This window comes from Lates calcarifer, linkage group LG18 (genome assembly GCF_001640805.2).
Source record: "Lates calcarifer isolate ASB-BC8 linkage group LG18, TLL_Latcal_v3, whole genome shotgun sequence".
Lineage (NCBI taxonomy): Eukaryota > Metazoa > Chordata > Actinopteri > Centropomidae > Lates > Lates calcarifer.
In genome coordinates, this window is record NC_066850.1 from 14,978,954 (window position 1) to 14,998,695 (window position 19,742).

The 19,742-nt window shown below is 39.7% G+C and overlaps 1 protein-coding gene across 2 annotated transcripts in view; it reads left to right on the forward strand.

Annotated features, from left to right (window-relative positions):
• Nucleotides 1-19,742, forward strand: part of zgc:162331 (uncharacterized protein LOC793007 homolog) — a 34,777-nt gene that overhangs the window by 1,474 nt on the left and 13,561 nt on the right. Inside the window, exons 2-3 of one of the 2 annotated variants that reach the window (XM_018684314.1) lie at nt 12,359-12,428; nt 13,259-13,864. In XM_018684314.1, coding sequence (XP_018539830.1) covers nt 13,555-13,864 — 310 coding nt within the window. In that variant the 5' untranslated portion in view covers nt 12,359-12,428; nt 13,259-13,554. Of the gene's footprint in view, nt 1-12,358; nt 12,429-12,777; nt 13,865-19,742 lie in introns of those variants that run through there. The other variant, XM_051077552.1, reaches the window with a different exon arrangement.

Sequence of the window (19,742 nt, forward strand, 5' to 3'; positions counted from 1 at the left end):
TCAGGGACCCCTGGGGGGGCTTTCCCCAGTTGGTACTCCATCCTTGGCTTTTTATTTTTCCATTTATAGAGTTTGGCATATTTTTGATGTTGCCATTTATCTTTATAAACATTCATAGTTTGGCTTCTTATTCACCACCGCATTACCAGTATTGGAAAAAGGTGGAACTGGCTCACAAAACATAGCACTGTGAATTTTTAAATTTCACTTTTTTTTGGAGAGCATAGAATAAGATTTTTGTGCCAGTGACAGACCTCATTCATAAGTTACAAAACACCTTGAATACATCAGGCTGATATAAGGAAGGTTACATGAAAGAAGTGTATTTAAAACCCTGCAGAGGGCGGTCACATGACAAACATTCACACATACTGCGAGCAGCGTTTCAAACAACCAAACAGCTTTTCCTCCATTGTGTAATGAGGATTAATTCTTAGCTTCTCGTTCAACAAACCAAAACCCTGGCTGCCCAGTAAAAGCAAGGAGACATTTACAGGGATTACCCCCCTCTACTGTAATGTGTGAAAATGGGGAAGGAGAAGTTAGATTTACTAAAATTAAAATGACAATGAATTAAGGAAATTTACTATTTAATGTTGAAGTATTGTTTAAATCACCAAAATCACACACACATGAACATGGATGTCTGGATATAACTACAGTGTAGCTCCACAAGTTAAATTCATCTTAGAGTGTGTGTGTGTGTGTGTCCTCTTCATTGGACCTTACATAACCCAGTCTCTGTTAGCTAATTCTCTCTAAACCTCTTTTAGTCTTAAACTGTGTAAAACTTTGTCAATGGTTTCACACTTCACACAAGTAGAGTTCTGTGTATGTCTGATAGAGAGAGAGAGAGAGAGAGAGAGAGAGAGAGAGAGAGAGAGAGAGATCAGTGAGAACTGATTACACCCTCCTCTGTCTGCTGTCACCTTCACGGACACACTGTGACTTGTGATTGCCTTATTTCTCAAAGTCAAAAGTGGAAGCCACACTGAGCCATCGTCTGTAGACTGACAGCTGCCCGCAGAGCGTCTCAGCAGGTGAAGTTAGTAATTCCATCAGCTGGCGAGTCTACATTTGTCCTTCTGCTCCTCCCTCTGGTTTTGATTGGATTGCTGTTTCTTTTTTGGATTGCCTGAGTTGTAGTCTGCAGGGTTTAGTTGCTGCCAGATACTAATGAGATGGGTGTATTAGTGTGTGTGTGTGTGTGTGTGTGTGTGTGTGTGTGTGTGTGTGTGCAGGGCTGTAGCTGGTATTTTGGAAATACAAGGCATGTGAGTCCAAATTTCCCTGCTGCACTGTGCTCTGTTTTCATAACACTGTGAAGACCCAGAAAATGTGAGTTCACTACATTGTGGGGACCCTCCTTCCATCTTCCCCTCAGATACAAATTAGAAGATTTTTAGACAAGAAACTTAGCAACACGGTGATAAAAGAATTACACAATTCAAATAGCTATGGAGTTAAGTCATCCTATCACACAGCAATTTTTGTATCATGGTGTGAATCCCACCACTGCACAGTCTCATCCAGTCATCCTAAAATAGAAGAAATATATTTATTTAACCACAAGTTAAATATGCTGGGTTCACATAAAACATGCACATCTTTACATGTTGGATACTGTTATAGTTCATGTACAGAGCTTCCCATAAACCCTGGTTAGGTTAAGGAGGAGCTGTCCAGCCAACTGTGGTGCTGAATATGTTTATAATTCTGTTTATAAGCAGCAGCTTATTTTCCTTGACTCATTAGTTTTAGTCTAGTGACTACAGGTTATGTGTTTATTTTCCAACCATGTGCATTTTACTTTGTCAGTGAGTTATTTATAATTTTAGAAGAAGGCAAAGTAAATGTATTTTTGGCCAACATTACCAGCATCAGCTGTTCTTAACACACTGTCATAGCAATGGCTCACAAGATAATGACAGTGAGAAGATACTATATTAAATGTCTGAGCATGGTGTTGACTGTGGCAATAATATAATATAATATAATATAATATAATATAATATAATATAATATAATATAATATAATATAATATAATATAATATATGTGTGGAGTTACTTAACCAGCACTAACAACTAACAACCACAAGATGGTGCTGTATCCCTCCCTAGGTTATATGCAGTTGTATTCAGTATTACATATACCTCAGTGTATGAGACAGCCATTCGTTTGGAGAACAGAAACAGGATGAAAGTCAGTTGTATACAAAGTCAATTATTTCATCATGTTGGTAACTTTAATTTAGAAACATTAAATGTAAACAGGATAATTCTTTTAGAATTTTGTTTTTAATTATTTATTTTGTTTAGGGTGCTTTCCCTTGTCAAGGTCACACATATTTTTTTCAGCTTTGTAAGCTTTTTAATGTGGGCTTTTTAGCACTCTGTTAGTCATCATAATTATAATCATTTCCTTGCTGATGGAAGAGAGGAAGCCATTTGCCTCTGGATTAGAGCTTATTGAAAGACCTGAAATGTAAATAGAAATGTGGTGCCAGATTGCAGCAACCTCTAACCCCAGATTAGGAATCACATCCAGACCACATAACACACACACACACAACCATGAGCAGACACAGACACAGACACACACACACACACACACACACACACACTTCAGACTGGGAATCAAATCTAAATCCATCTCAGTCTGATGCTGGCCAGCTCCACAGCAATTTCAATCTTTTAGCCTTCAGCCTTCATAGAAACAACATGATTTGGATTTCATTTATTTTTACTTTTTCCATTTATATTCCAATATTTTAGTGTTGTTTTTGTAATTTATTTTTTCGTTTTTGAATGAAAAGTTATTTTGAGCCCCAAGTTATGTTGTTTCATTTTCATTTTGTGCTTTCTAAAGCCATTCCTTTTAAACATAGAAAATGGTTCATTTTCACTGTTGAAGATGAAAAAACTTGTTACAGTTTATACCTTCAGGAGTCATCTGCTGCCCTCTCATCGACCTTTCTTGGAACAATACCGACCAATCACTTTCTTACTAGTTATTGACTGGTACTGTAGCCAGGTCCCGCAGCGTAGATCAAATGGAAGATCAGACTAGCTACAGGGGTCTGGCAGAGTGTCACCGCACGTTCACATGTTTATCTGTCTGACTGCTTATTTCTAATCTGCCACTGCTCGCCTCCAAATTAACGTCAAAGCTGCAGGGAGTCACCCAAAGCTCAGATCCTCACTTAAATCCTCCAAGTACAGATTTACAACTAGTTCAGTGTTTCTGTCTTGGGAGCTGAGCAGCGATCTGCACGTGTCTAAACCAAGCAGAAATCCTTAACTGCTGTTTACAGTTGGTTCAAGTTTTATTTTTTGTTTTCTCTGTTTTCATTCATATTCTTTTCTTTTTGGGTTTTCTTCATGTTTAACCATCTTACACTCTTCAGCTGCTGTGATGACCCACTTTCCACAAAGACATCAATAACTTCATTTTATCTCATCCCTCATACTTACCTCAGTGATGGAATAGAGGCATTTTGAGGCTACACTCCAATTCTGAACATCTCTAAGTCAGCCAGCATAGGTGGTACTTTTCCCCCCTAAAACAAACCCATAATTATGTGTGAGAAATGCAATTTTTTCAACACAGTCTGTTGGTGTGTGACACCCAAGCAATGGTTGCTGGTGGAGGATTAAACTCCAGCTGGTCCAGGGGATTTGAACCAGTCACCTTGCCCTCCTGATCTGACCTACCTGCCCTTCAAATCCTCTCCATCTTGTTTGACCCCTGCTTCCCCTCCCTGGGGTCAGATGTGGTTTGTCGCAGCAGGAATCAGAATCAGAAGCCCCAAGACGCCACTGGTGCTATGAGGAAAAACACATTAGCAAATACTTTCATTAATGTAAGAGAACCATGAATCCAATCAGTGAAGATCCTTGGGTCTGCAGTACCCCACTGTGCTGCAGTAAGACTCTCAGAGTTGTTTACTGTTGGTGATGATGTTGTGGCTGTGAAAGCTGAGTTATATGCAACGCAGATGTTTTGACTTAGTTTGGGAGCAGACAGGTCTGGAGAAGAAAGATGCACAAGCCCAGCTGGAAATGAGCAACAGATCCTCACGACAAAAATAAATAGGATGAAATATGAAATCATTGTGTTCTAAAAAAAAAAAAAAAAAAAAGAGTTTCATCTTAGTTTTGTAACCTTGCTTGTACCTGAAAACTAAACAAAACTTAACATCTTACTGTCACAAAATTATTAAACCAACTGGATGTAGCACCTCCATGGACACTGATTGGTCAGCTGTAGAAAGCCCTGTCCTTTCTTTCTATGGACCCTAATCATGTAATACACCTGTCAAAGGTAGCATACAGACCAACACCCACAACACTCAGCACTTGTAAACTTAAAGCAACATTATGCAACTGTGCCTCTATCTGTCTGCATTGCTTTAAAACTGCAATAACTGATTTTGGCCACTTGGGGCACAGGAAGCAGAACTGTGAATGACAGTTTATCATGGAGAAACATCTGGCTCTTTAGCCTCTAAATGCCCCATCATGTTCACCAGCTAGTTGCTAATTTTGTCTGTCAGCTGTTTGCTGCCTAGGCAGGTAAAAACAGCTGTCTGTTGCTGCTGCTGGAAACAGGTTGATGAACCAAAACAGTAAAGCTGTAGGCCAAAAAACCAAAACAATGAAGTATGAGTACAAGGTTACCAAATTAAGATGATGAGTAAACTCTACTCTGAAGCACATCCTCATGAAAAATTGATCAGTAGAAATGTTTGTGGAGATTTGGGATACAAAAATTATATGCAAATCATTCACATCACTGTGTGTATAATTTTGTTGGTGAGGTTAAGGTTAAGGTTAAGTTTTCACTATTTCCTTGGATTATGTTGACAGTATCAGTCTGGGATTTCCACCATTGGTTAATGTTACTTTGTCAAGCTACAACTATTACGCTACATACACATGTTGTTCCATCAAACGCAATTGGAAGTTTGTTGTACTTGCTTGATAACTTCAAACAGATTTAACTACAGCTTTATCTGCATATGCTGGCTTTTCAAGACCAGTGTGTACCAACTGCTGACGTTTTATAGTTTAATATAATCAAAGTGTCAGTTGAATAAACAGAATAGGAACTTTCCAGGCAGTTCAGACAATCCTGCTTCAAACTCGGGGCCAATCAGAGCTGCCTTCGGCTCAGCTGGGCCTCATTATCCCCTGATTTCTCACAAGAATTTCTCCAGATCTTCATCATTTCAGCTGCTGCCATAGATTACTTGAACCCCAGTGAAAAGGGTTGTCTTATCCTTTGTTAACCTCTCCTTAGAGGAAAGTCCCTCCGTCCTGTGTAACCCTGCGCTTCCATACTTAGCGATGGTTATCAGCTTTGTATGCTGCTGTGCTACGGATATTGACACAAATAAGTACAAATATACAAACTAATACACGTAGTGAATATGTATAGGGATGCTCTTACACAGTGTGACACATGCAAATATGCAACTACACATATGCACACATATTTTATGCATGTGTGCATGATTAGCACAGAGGCGGACAAAAATGCAAACAAATTGTGATAGGACTGAGTCAAGACTGTGTGTGTGTGTGTGTGTGTGTGTGTGTGTGTGTGCTGTGTTTCTGTATTATATAACAGTATTTAATGTGCTCTAAGATGTCACATTAGGGATTAGGCTGATAGCGGCAGAACCTCAGACTGCCACTGCCTCTGTCAGTGTGTGTGTCTCTTTGTGTGTACAATGACAGACAACCTTCTAATGTTTCATATTCCTCATGCTAAACACACTGCATGCAAACGTAGCTTTATTAGTCATCAAAACAAAATGAGTCTGTGTTTCCTCTGTCTGGCTGATAAGCTGAGCATCAAACGCTGTCACTTGTCTGTCATTTTTATGAAGTGATGTCCCACATTTTTTCCAGACATCAGGACTTAAAATCATTTGAACTTTTTTCTGAGCCACGGTATACAAAATTAGCTGTTAATTCAGGATTTTAAAGCTTTTTTCCCCTCTCCGTTTTCTAAAAGGAAAAGCAATTCATTTCCTTTGCACCATCTTCAAACTGTGAAAACTGGTGTTAAGAATCTAGCTGGCTGGCAAATGCAGCTGTAAAAAGGATATGTAAATGTTAAAGCCACTACATTTTGTAATGGAAGGGAAATCCTTATCTTTAACTGAACTGCCTTGAAACATATCTGACTTGTCAGTTAGAGCAGAAACAGTCAAGGACGGAAATCACGAAGAACGGAAGGTTCAGACCAGATGAACCAAGCATCGACAACTGTTAACCCCAAACTCATTTTTTCTGAGAACAGAGTGCGTCTTCACTCTGCCAAGAGAACCACTGTGTAACTTTTCAAGGACAACTTGCATGGCCTTCATGTAACTGCCTTGAGACACACACATAAATACGCCTTTGCACTGCTCCTGTTAGAGCCTTCTTCATCAGACTGCTGAAATGTACTCTGTTTGAGGAATTGCTCCTTCTGTGCAGAATAATAATAAAACTTAAGTAAGAACAGCTGGTTGAGAATCAGTTTATTTCTTCCTCTCTTCCTCTCTGTTCTGGGTAACACAAAATTTCCACAACAGTTTTTTATTTAAGGCTACTTTATTAAAGCTGCAGTAATTATTCAGTAGTTATTACTGTTGTTATTATTATTATTACAGTGGGTCAAATGATGTGATAATAATGATATTTGTCTGCAGACATATTTAACATATTGCATGTTTAGATAACCTGCTGAATAGAAGTCTCAAGGTTGTGCTAACTTAGCATTTAGCAATAACTGGTAGTGTACCAACTTATCACTTCCTGTTACCTGTACCAAATTATATTATATGGTTCTTTCCAGGAAGCTGCTCAGGAGATTATTTGAAAATAAACAGGAATTTAAGAACATGTAAAATACAGGTTTACCAAATTATCACAAGACTCTGTGCTATGTTTTAGTGTCTCTTAGCTCAGCGTTTCGGCTTTCTCTCTTACTCTTATCCATCTCAATAACAATGATTAACTCACTGTAGGTTAGCTGCCTAGCACTGTATTGAGCATACATTTGTTATATGCCCAGATATATGCCTCCAAATGAATGCAGATGTAGCTGTCTATTAAAACGTGTAAATAGGTGACTGTTTACTAAAGCTATATTTTGCACTATAGCTATATTTTGTAAATATAGTTATACAGCTTTTTTATCTCTGTTTTTGCGGTTTTACTATAGTGTCTCAGTAAATTGTTACACTATGAGATCTAACATCTTCCACTGTGTAATCACTCACTGATTTGCCTCAGTTTCACATTCCAGTTGGACAAAGAATTGAGAGTGACAGGCACAAATGTGAATTTCAACCATCTTATCCATGTCTGCTATAACGGCTGCTTCTTTAATCCTTATAATCCTTCACAAGTGATATCCACTCAAACTGCACTGGTGAACATACTATCACACACTGCCCTGTCAGTAAACACTTTTGTCTTCAAAGTGTGAACATGTCACAAACATCTGTCAGCACCACCTGCTTCCCGTGTCTGACTTCCACTTTTTCAAGCATCTAAATTCCATTTTCTTTCTGTGACTTCTCCCTGCTTTGTGCCATAAAGCAGTCGTGCAGATTTCCCTCCACATCCAGCTCCTACTCTTACAAAATGCAGAGTAGGGGCTGATAGTCTGCTCAGCAACAAACTCATTTGTTTGAACTAGTTATACCTATAGTATGTTTTATAATTAATGTGGCAATGATTTATTGATGTTAAAAACTGCTGCTGGTGGCATATTAAAGACACTATATATTATTGATTCTTGATGTTTACTGTGTATGCAAGCCACTGGCAATTGCTGTCTGGACAAACTGAGCTTATGAGTGTTGTCAGTCTGTAAAACTTGAATCTTTGCACATGTGAAAATGGGTAATTGCAACAGTAAAAATATGTCAAATATAAGAGAAAAAAAAAGAATAATTTAATTTAATACACCAGATAATAATAAAACAACAAAACACCCTGAAGACTGAGAGTGATGAATTTAGGTAATAATTATAATATGGCAACAATGTTAACAATGTTAAAAGCCAGGTTTTATATTTGTCACTCAAACTCACTCAACATATACTGTATATATAACATAAGCTTGCTACTGTATAAAATCCCATAATACTGAGCTGTGTCGCATCATAACATGTTTGAATTGAAGAAATAGTTTGATTTTGGGAAATGCTTTTATTTGCCCACTTGCTTAGAGTTAGATGAGACGTAACCAAATGCAAACCTGAGGTTGCATGGCCACTAGGCAGACTCCAGGTTGTTACTGTGCCAGCCAAGAAATACATTTGAAATAAAATTTCCTCTAACACTGGAATGTGTAGTTTTTACATCTCAGTTTTTGTAAACAAACTGCATGTGTCGACTGGTTAACTTAAGAGGTGCTTGTAGGCAAGTTTTGTTCTCTTTGGACATAGTAAGGCTGTTTCCCCTGTTTCCAGTCTTTATTTTTACCATATAGATGAAATTGATTTTCTTATGTAACTCTCAGCAAGGAAGTGAATAACAAAGTCCTTATAAGCAAGTCTCACCAGTTGTCAGTATCTGCCAGCAGTTATTTCAGGCTAAACTGTCACACTCTGGGCTTAGGGATACAGGGGTAGGACCCAAAGTCAGATACTGACCAGGCTCAACAGTTCTGTGATTCATTCAGAAAACAAAAACAACCAAAGCCGCACCATGAGGTAATAAGCCAGAAAGTTAAAAAAAAAAAAAAAAAAAAAAAAATCACTAGGTCCAAAGTCCAAAAAAGAGGGAACACAGGGGGTCCAGAGGCACACACAACATGACACTGGGACAGAATCCAGGACAGAATTCAACATCCCAACAAAGAACTGTGGGAAAGACAGGACTATATATACACACAAGGGATAATTACCAACAAGACACAAGTGGGGCAAAAAAGGATCAAAAGAGACAAAGACAGGAAGTAAAGCATGTAAGACAAACACTAGAGATACACAGGTGAAGGAATACCTAAATAAAACCAAGAGGCCAGAACACAAAAACTAACACGAACCAAAAAACACAAGAACACTGGAAACACAAGAAATGCAAGATGAGTAATAATTTGAAACTGAAACCAAGAAACCAAAATCACTAAGTTAGGGGGATCATGACATAAACAAGACCAAGCTACTGTCTACATGGACAGAGACATGATTTCACTTTCAATTGTCCCTGGGACATAATAACTACATTTATAGAATAACCAGTCAAATCTGATAAAATCTGCTTAAAAAGTCTACTGACTTTTCTACAAAATAAGGTTTAAAACACCTTTTTCCACTGGTTATATTTCTACTTTGCAAGCACAAGGTTTCATGATGTGTCCTTTGACCTCCATCTTTGGTGGCACCGATTATTCTATTCAAGATTTTCTCAGTGGTGTGTTTCCTCCCTTATAAGGTCTCTGATATTCCATGAATTCAGGTTAGAAATGGGTCAAGATATCAGCTGTCATCAGACAACAAGTTCAACAAGTTTGCGCTTTGGTGCAAAACTCTGCTACTGATGACAGCAAAACAAGCTGTAAGCACAATACTAATGAATTACTACCTACTGTAAGTGGATATGACAAACATCTTAGCGTACAGTTGCTTATGTACTCATCCAAAGGTTACAAAGTAGCTACATCAATCATTTGTAGTCACGTTTTTGTCAAATCTAAGTCCAACATTCACTCTTCTTTTAGCTCTGTTTTGCCCTCCACCAACCATGGAGAGAAACATCCAGCTCTTCAGCTGCTAAATACTTCACTTGCTGTGTTGTGATGTTCATCAGCTAGCTATGAAAATGGTTGCCTGTTGTGAGGCTGTGAGGCTGGTTGTGAGCCTCAAAAACCACATAGTAAGCTAAAAAAGATCTATAGAGCCAATTGCAGAGTTGGTTTTATTTGTTCATCACTACAAGGGAAACCTTTCACATTGCACATAAAATATTGATTAGTGCAGCTTTAAAGAAAATGTTTACGTTTTGAATGTTCAATTATTTTCTTCCCAGATACCACCTATCTTGATATTAAGAAAGAAGAGTTTGACTTCATAGTGGGTGGTGAATTTTAAATTGAGATTTTCCCTGAGTGCTAAGTCATCACTGTGTGGTATTTTGCTCCAACACTTCAAGTTCACACTTCCTGTGCATTAAGACCGTTTCCCAGCATCAATTAAACCCTGACACCTGAAACCACCTTTCTCTGTTCCAGCCCCATTTTCTGATTTACACTGATAGGATGGGTGTATTTTTACTATAAAAACCTTGCCTAGTGCAGCTATAATTTGATGGCTTAAAATAAAATCTTGGATCAGTCCTTTGAAGCCTTTCCTGTGTCCACTTTGGCAAAGCTATGGCTGTAAATAATGTAGTTTGCGGCAGCAGAGCCCACTGCGTCCCCATTTAGTGGCCGAACATTTGATAAATGGCAGTTTTCTCAGGCTAAAAGCGCTGGATCTCACTTCATCTGTCTTTCTTTTCCAATCTCTTGCTGTCTTTCCTTTTCTCTCTGATTGTTTTCCTGCTGCTCTCTTGTCATCGCTCACTCTGTCTGCTCCTCTCTCTAATTGCTCTCAGCTCTACCTCTTTTTTTTTCTGTCTCCACTTCTCTCTCCTATTTTTGGTCCGAGATGCATCAATTATTCACAACGTTGCATGGACTTTCTGACTACAGAGCTATCAACAAGAACTGTCAGGGTCATCATATTACACCTGAGCATCCACCTGTGACACATACAGTCCCACATGGAGATGCATGCACACGCATACTCACATACAACTACAACACAAATGGGATTGTGCACACTCAGAGATGCAGGGGAAGGTAGGCAGGTACTCAAGTCACGTTTTTCATCACATGGATGGGTGTAAAAAAAAAACAGGAGATTCAAAAACAGTTGTGTTGAATTTGTTAAGCACGGAAACTATTCTTTAAAGTAAATGTTGTCAGTAATCCTAGACTTACTGATATACAAAGCATCACCTAACACACATGACCTTATCATGACTTGAACATGCAACTTTCTGATTTAGAGTCAAATGCTCTACCATTGCACCTTCAGAGGATTCACCACTTTGATACTGGTGAAGCACTGTAACATTCATGTGACCTGATAGTGTTCTTGCATTGTGGTGTAGTTTCTTCTTAGCCAATATTGTTAGCCTGGCAGAGCAAATGCATATCTTGTGAGTTCAGTTTGTACTGCTAGGGTACAAGGGTGGAAATATTTACTGAAAATCAGTTAAGCCCTGTAGCTGGACGCTTGGCTCATTTCCCAGACATCAGTGACCACAGCAAAACATGTGGTTTAGGTAGCTTTACAAAGCTACAAAATGTGTGAGGAGAGACAGAATTTACTGAGCAATATAAATTTATTTTCACATATAATGTGAAAACATCCATAATGTGATTATTCTCTGTAAACACTGGTTATTTTTGCTGAAAAAATGGTTCACTCATGCACAAGGTAAAACATCTTACAAATGAGGGCTCTTTGGCTGGAACAAAGCTAAATTGTTTCATTCTGATTTTAAATGAGCCCTTTAATAATACAGAAGGTTTATGTATTCTAAGTATGCAACAACCACAGGGTACTGAGGATATCTGTCATGGAGAGTTGACCTAAATTGTGCCTGAAACCTGTGAGAGTCAAAGCTAAGAATTATACTCCTCTGGGCTGCATGCTGTGAACTAAACGAAGATCACTCAGACACATTTGCATGGTGGTTTCTTTGATACATTTAATTTGTTTATGTCTCCATTTGAACCCAACTCCCAGCAGAAGCTAAATCAACATCTTCCTCTTTAAACTGAATTTATATTTGTGCATCACAGTTAACACAGGAAACAGTTAACGCTCATGTTACCTGGCATATTATGCTTTAAAGGTGCTTTTTCCTACCATGTAAGTTTTTGCTATTGCTCCATAGCCAATGTTGCATACAACACATTGGGAGTTCCAAGAGCTGTCTCCAGTGGTGGAAAACAACACCGATGGTACCTTTTGTGTATTTTTATCACTTCTTTTTGTCATGAAGTTAGCATGCTAAGTAGTTATCCATCCATCCCATCTCATGATACACTTCTGTGATAGTGAGTTTGTAGTCACTCTGTGATACAATGAGGTTTGCCTTGTCAAAAAAACTACTACAGAACTATATTAATGGTAGCCATTGTGCAGATTTTTGTGATGGTCTACATTATTAGCAAGGGGCATACCCTACAGCAGTGGCTACCATTTGTGTATACAATAGACTTGTATGCACTTGTTTGTATGTACAATATGTGTGCTATGTCATAACAACTGTAAATTCTGCTTTTATTTTCAGTCTGCTTCAGTCCAAGTGATTGTCCTCTCCGTCCAATCTGTGTGCATTGTGTACCTTGAAGTTTTAAGAGGTAGGTGCTTATACAATGTCTACACAGCCCACACAGTGAAAGCAGCATGTTAGCAGAGCAGTAGCAGTTTCAGTCCTCCATCTGTGTCTGCACAGGATACATTCAGTCACAGTACTGAAGAAAGAAAACAGACTTGAAACATAGAAATAGGAGTGAAATGGAGGCCATTACACAGCCTGTGTAGACAGGCTCAGGATTGATTAAAATAGGAGTGCTCTTCTGTCGCTTCTCATTTTCTCCTCTGCCTGTTACTGCGGTGTTCTGCTGAGTCTTCAGTTTGGGTGACTACAATCTTTAAAACCTCTCTTACCCTGGTGGAGTGTTTCTAACCTCCAGTGTGTGACCTTCTGGGTGACAGTGATCCAATAGCAACATTGATCAGTGGTTTTCCTAGAAATAATAGTCTAATAATAGGTGTCTAATAGACACCTTCAACTATCTATACTCACAACACACTGGCACATCAGTGAGGGAGAAATAGGGTGACAGAGGCAGAGAGGGAAAGGGCGGCAACCAGGAATATCAGGACTTAAGGCTGCATGAGTTACAGCTCAGCACAGCTCAGCGAATGAGTTACCATTATGCAAGAGCTCAGTCAGCCCAGCTGGAGATCAGAGAGAGAGAGAGAGGGGGAGAGAGAGAGCAGCGGACCGAGTGAGCAGTGAGAGCACGAGTGAGCAAGCTGAGGGACGGAGAGGAGGAGGAGGCTGGAGAGAAAACAACAGCAAGTGAGCGGAGAGGAAGCAGATTACAGCTGGATCTCCCATTTACACACATACATACACACTCCCTTACTTCATCTGTACTTCATCTGTTTCAACTCCATGCAGCACGGCAGCATCATGAGCGGCAGCACAGAGGGGGTTTCCCTCTCTCCGCCAAGGGAGTGAGAAAAAGAAGAAGAGGAAGACAGGTGAGAAAAAGAAGAAGACTAAGGAAGAAGAAAGAGAAAAATCAGAGGAAGTTTGGAAAAGAGAAGGGACGAGAAGAAGGAGGAAAGGGAAGCAGCAAACTTTCTCCTGAAGGATCATTCCTCCTGATTTTGAGCCAAAACACCCAACCATGAGGCTGTGAATTCCTCTCCTCTTCCTCTTCACACAACACCTCTTCTTCATTACCAGACCCCATGTCTCCAAAAGTGGGTCCCACTGCTCAAAGTGCCAGCAGGCACCTCTGGATGCTGCTATGCCTCCTGCTCTGTGCCCTGGTCCTGGCTAAAGGCTCCACAGTGAGCACCGAGGACTCGCAGAGCACCATTACCACATCGTTGCCGGAGGACTGGACCGGCACGACGATCCAGCTCCAGCCAGATCTGCAGACCGAAGCTGAGACTCCAGCTGAAGCGCAGACAGACACGCAGACAGAAGCACAAACAGAAGTAACGACAGAGGCTCTGACAGAGACTCAGACTAAGGTCATCACCAGCAACTATACAGGTTAGTATGTCTGCCAATCACCCATTCATTCCTTCCTCATTCACTGTATGCCCAAAGTTCCACAGAGTTTGAACCAGAGTTGCAACTAATAAGAATCTGCAGATTATATTCTCGATTAATCAACTACATGTTTTTTACTCCACAAGATACTCACACTCTCATGGACACAAGATACAGTCTCACACTGTGAGAATGAGTCCATGAAAAAGAGGGCTGTTTAGAATCTATGGCCTATTTGACTTTCTGACCCTATTTCTTTTGCTGCGACCAAAACTGTTCCATAGCTTTCAAATTTAGATATTTAGATATAGATATTGATGTTACAGGGCATCGTGGGTCACAAATGTTTGTGTTACATCAGCAGCGTTAAAGTTCTTGAGAAGTTCTTGAAACTGTACCTGTTGTGTCAAAACCTTAACCTGACCTTATCCCTAACCCTAAGTATCTCATGTGATACTTTCTCTAACCTCAGCCCCAAACTCAGCAGCGTGACAGGAAACAAGACCAGGATTTCCAAAGGTATTGTCAAGACTTTTAAAAACAGGCCTCTAAGAAGTCTTAATTGGACCCAAAAAATTGCTGAAGTGCCTTGAATTTCATTGTTTTCATGGACTCTTTCAAGGCTGGTTTGCAATTTCTTGCTTGAGCACCCATTCAAGAGACTTACTCGCTCTAAAAATCTCCCTTCTGTTTTTGGATTCACACACCATGAAAAAGAGAAGACTTGTTGATTTAAAGTGACAGAATTTGATTCGAACAAGCAAACATCTGTTTCACTCTAGCTGCTGCTGTGAACACTGTGTGTGTGTGTGTGTGTGTTTGCCTATAAGTAACTTAGTGTGTGCTCACGTGCTCAAGTACTTACTCTGTTTTGCTTCTGATTAATGCTAAATCTGTGTGTGGTGTACTTGCAAGCAAGTTTGTAGTTTGATACACGGTTGCATGCTCGTCAGTGTGAGCGCATGCATGTGTGCAAAGTGTGTGTGTGTGTGTGTGTATCTGTGCTCTTTTACATCTTCAATCATTTTTGTCTGGACAAATTCGGTGGAAATTGGTATGGATATTTTGGGGTGGTTCTCATTTATTCATTTATTCAAAAGGCTGTCTGTGGGTTTAAGTCTTAGTTTTAGGGTTTGGATTAGGGCTAGATTTACGTTTAGGTCAGGGTTGTCATGGTAAAGGTAATACAGTAGGATTAAAGGCTTGGGAATGAATTATGTCGATATGTCACAGGTCTATACAAATATAGAAGCATAAACTTGAACATTTCTACACATATGCATTTATGCTCGACTCTACTTGTCTGAAAATACAAAAGTGTGAGCAAATGCACACTTTTGTGTTTTAGACTGTGCATGTGGCTGTGTGTGTAGGTGTGTGTGTGCGTGAGGCGGCAGGTGATGCAGTTAAAGACACTTCGTTATGTCCAGACTGGAGCTGCTCAGCCTGAAGAGAAAGCTGCAGCACCACTCGCATGACTTCACCTCCACTGGAGCATGAGCTGCCTTTCTCCTCTCCTCCGCTCCTTCTGTCCATTTCCTCTCTCTCTCTCTCCTTTTCTCCTCTCTGCCTATATGTCACTCTCTCACTCCCCTGTTTATTTTCTCCAATCTCTGCCTCATCTGTCTCTTTTCTCACTAATTGCTTTTTCTTCCCATGTCACTTTGTTTCCCTCACAGTCTTTGCTTTTCTCTTATTTTTTCTTTCCTCTCAGTGTCTGTCACTTCTAGTTTCCTCTTTTATTTTCTTCCACTGTCTCTCTTTCGTTTCCCACCGTTTATTCTTATGTCCCTCGCCCACCCCCTCTCCCTCACAGAGCCCATATCCTCACGTGTATGCATGAATAGCCTACAGCAGATGACAAAATGCAAACCTCACGTGCCTAATACACACATAATTCACACACACACACACACACACACCAGGAATGGACGCATTCGGCCCAAACGACAACAATCTTCTTAAAGGTTTAGAGAATAAACAACACAGTTGCTCATTTCATAACGGCAGCTCTGTGTCTCACAGAGCAGGAATAAGCACTTTATACTTTAATAACTTACACACTCAGAAATACACACAAAGGCACACACACACACACACACACACACACACACAGGTGATCAGCTGGCATGCCACATTGCACCACATGCATGAATTACGCCAGACCAAAGCTTTTATGTGAGAGAGGTTCCAAAATTTAAAATCCTGGAGGTGTGATTAATATCAATGCTCCCCAAAGCAAAGTGCATTTGTGTGTCTGTGTGTGTGTGTGTGTGTGTGTGTGTTGTACATGTGCGTATGACAGTATAAATACTTATTTCAGTAGCATGGACGTATAAAGGCTAACTTTGTTTACTTTTTCCCACTATACTTTAAGCCTACTTGACTCTTTCCTTCAGGTCTGGATTACAGCAGTAATGTTGTGTGTATGTGTGGACATTTTAGTTTCGCCTTCTCAAGTATAAAACCAGTCTCAGCTGTCATTTACAGGACAAAAAATAAAGAAAGAAATCCAGTTAAATATAGAAGGCTTTTGTGCATGCAGAGCTTTTGGACAAAGAAGATTTCTAAAACAGACAAATCAAAGCCATTGAATGAAGACTAATCTGCAAGTGTCTTTTTGTGTTTTTGTCATGGAAGAGGTTACCAACCTTTTTGTTGTTTTGAGCTGTACCACCACAGCCCTGCAGCAAGTACCAAGTACCAACATCAACACCACCCCTCATTTTCTAAATGGGTTCATCTTGACTGATTATAATCAAACCAGATATAATTTGACATTATTAACTATATAAAATATTTACATTTACACCATTTATCCATTAGCTAAAAGTAACATATAAAGTGCTGAAATAGTTAGCTATATTAAAACATTTATCCTCTATTTTAAGCTGTTTCACCATCACTAGTAGCTAACTATTTCAATCTCCATTAGCTAAGAATTTCAAGTCTTTATCTGTTACTTGTAACAATCCATTTGCTGTTTATCCATTAATTATATCTAAGTAAACAGTACATTCATTACTGTTAACTTTCTGTTTCAACCAAACAATCGATTACTTTAAGCTAATGGTTCTGTTAATTCTGTTAGTGCCCAGTGAGCCCAGTCCCAGCACACAAATGGCACACTCTCATGCACTGACAGGCACACAGAGAGGCCGCGGTGAAGAGACTAATAAGGAGGTCACAGAGAGGTCAGAGGTCAGCTAGAGCTGGTAGAGATTCAGTTTTTGCAGGGAAGACATTGTGTGAAAGTCTCCATTCCTACACCTGCTCGATTAAATTGGTGTATCAGATGTTTGAAGGTTTAGTGCAGACTCTTAAGGTGCTGGATCAAACCAGAGCTTTCAGATTCTGTCAATACAAGCCGTGACTCATTATGCAGCTCATCCAGGAATCCTCATTGAAAGTCTTTCCTGGAAGGAAATTGATCAGAGTTCTGCTATTGATTAATTTGTTTTCAGGTGCTCCTCACTTTACATCTGACTGCATTTACACACACTTTCAACTTATTCAGCAGGACCGAGTCTGAACTTATATCAATGTAGTCCATTTTGTCTGCCTTATCTTACAGTATCAACTAGTCATACAGCATTCACAACAATATCCATCACACCATACAGTGTATCCATAACACAGTGTTCTGCAGAAAAAGAAGAACATTCAGTCCAGTCTTTATACAAGTACACACACAAAGCACACAAACAGCACCTAGGCAGTGTGTGTGTGTGTGTGTGTGTGTGTGTGTGTGTGTGTGTGTGTGTGTGTGTGTGTGCAGAATTCACTGTAGTATCTTTTGGCAAAATTTCTTCCACTAGAAAGTTTCCAGATCAAGAGTCTACAGCAATGTTAGCAGCTCTGTGAAGCTGTATGGCACAGCTGTGCCATAACATAACAAGCTGACAGTGACAAGCTAATGTGTTGATATCAGGCAGGCATATTGTTTACCATGTTCATCATGCCACTTTAGGAAATGCAGGGAAGCAAAAACTATAAAGGTAAGGAATGCAGCAAAGTGAGTGTCTCAGACTAATGACATAAGACAGAGCAACAATGAAAACTGGAACAAAATGAAAAATAATGGAATGGTATAAACCACTTAAATGTGGAAAACAGTGACCTTTATTATTGGTGGAAATGTTAAGTGGTGTTCTACTCATGGAAACAACTCTGCTCAACTAAAATGCTCATGCTACGTCACACTCTGGATCTGAGTTTGGAGTACCTGGTTTATACCAGTGGGAACACAGACAGAGACAGAAATGGAGTGAGAGGCTGCAGTGGTGCATTTTGGTGTCCTGATCACCTTCTTTTTATGGCGCTGGCACACTGCTGATGAGCAGCAGTTATTTCAGCCTTAGAAAATCCCTGAGACTTAACATTAACACGGTAACACAACCCATTAACCTCAACGGAGTGTGTGAGAGTTAATAATGTTAATGAGGCCTATATCAGTTACTTAGTAGGCAGTCTGCCTCTTAATCTGACCGAGCAGGAGTTTACAGTTAATTCTTACTGGCTGTGGTATTGGGTTTTTTTTTTCTGTTAAAAAAAAAAGTGTCTCTTTAACTCTCTGTCCAAAGACACTTACTTTACAAACTTAACACAGAGTTTTCTGAGGCAGTCCCTTGGTGTTTGAAGGAAGATGAGCCCCCCTCCACTGTTCTGTTATTTTCCTACCAAAAGAAAGTACAAGAGAATAAAGCATAAAGAATAAAGTACAATGATGTGCACCTTAGCAGTCAGCAACCACAATCAGGTTCTTGCAGTTCCCGCTGGCTAAATATTCAAAAATAATTCTACCTTTTGAACAAATAAAAAACCACTGTTCAGTTTTAGATGCAGCATCTACTTCATGATGACAATAAGCCGCTTATCTTCACTCAGAGTCTGTTTGGATAAGGTCGTCAGCAAAAAGCCTAGAATGTAAAAGTGTAACGTTACAATGCCTTTAATCTGATTAACTGACAGGCAAAGCCAATTACCTTTGTCTATTCCCAGCTATTTCGAGTACAAGAAATCCTGTTGATGACATGCTAACACAGGAACACAGATGCAAACACTCACTGGTGGCAGGTAGAGTCCAGTGTATTTTAAAGCCAATTACTTTGGTCTGTTTAAGTTTTGCCCCGCCTCTCACCCGATGTCAGCTGGGACTGGCTCCAGCTCCCCTGCTACCCTACAGGATAAGCAGTATAGTTAATGGATGGATGGATGGATGTTTTAGTTGTGTTTTTTTCACAAATGCATTGTAGGCCATGCTAGAAATCTAACTTTTGTCTACATTTTCTAACTTTTATTCCACATTACAACAGCAGACTGCAGCAGTCTGTCAAGTGGTTGTATCACAAAACAAAATTTTTACTGATATCACTAAATCATTTTTTCTCAAAGGTTTCTTTTTGGGAAGGAGCAAAAGTAACACTTTAGGAAAGATCTAAATGTCAGAGGAAATGTCTATATTTTTGCAAACTTGGATGGCCCACAAGAATTTCTGCAGGGATCCTACATGCCAGGGCACACACACATACACACATGCAAAGCCAGGAGTATTTCTGTCAGCGACACACACTATCGTCACTCCTGAGCCCTGCAGACTTGGCGAGCTTCAAACAAAGGGTTACTTCTGTCTCCTGCCTGTCAATCCAATATGGCTGCTGGCAGTGACTCAACTTCATTATTACCTTCCCACGGCTTAGAACTAGCACCACTGACTGAACAAAGACACTGAGGGAGAGTCTGAAATGAGCCTTCACTCTGCCTTGATGGTTGAAGTAGGATGGCAACAACTAAAGGGCAGAAGGAATGAAAGTAAAGAGGCAGTGAAGATAAACACACCCCTAAAGAACTCACCTCAATTGTTTTTCTGCACATTGGG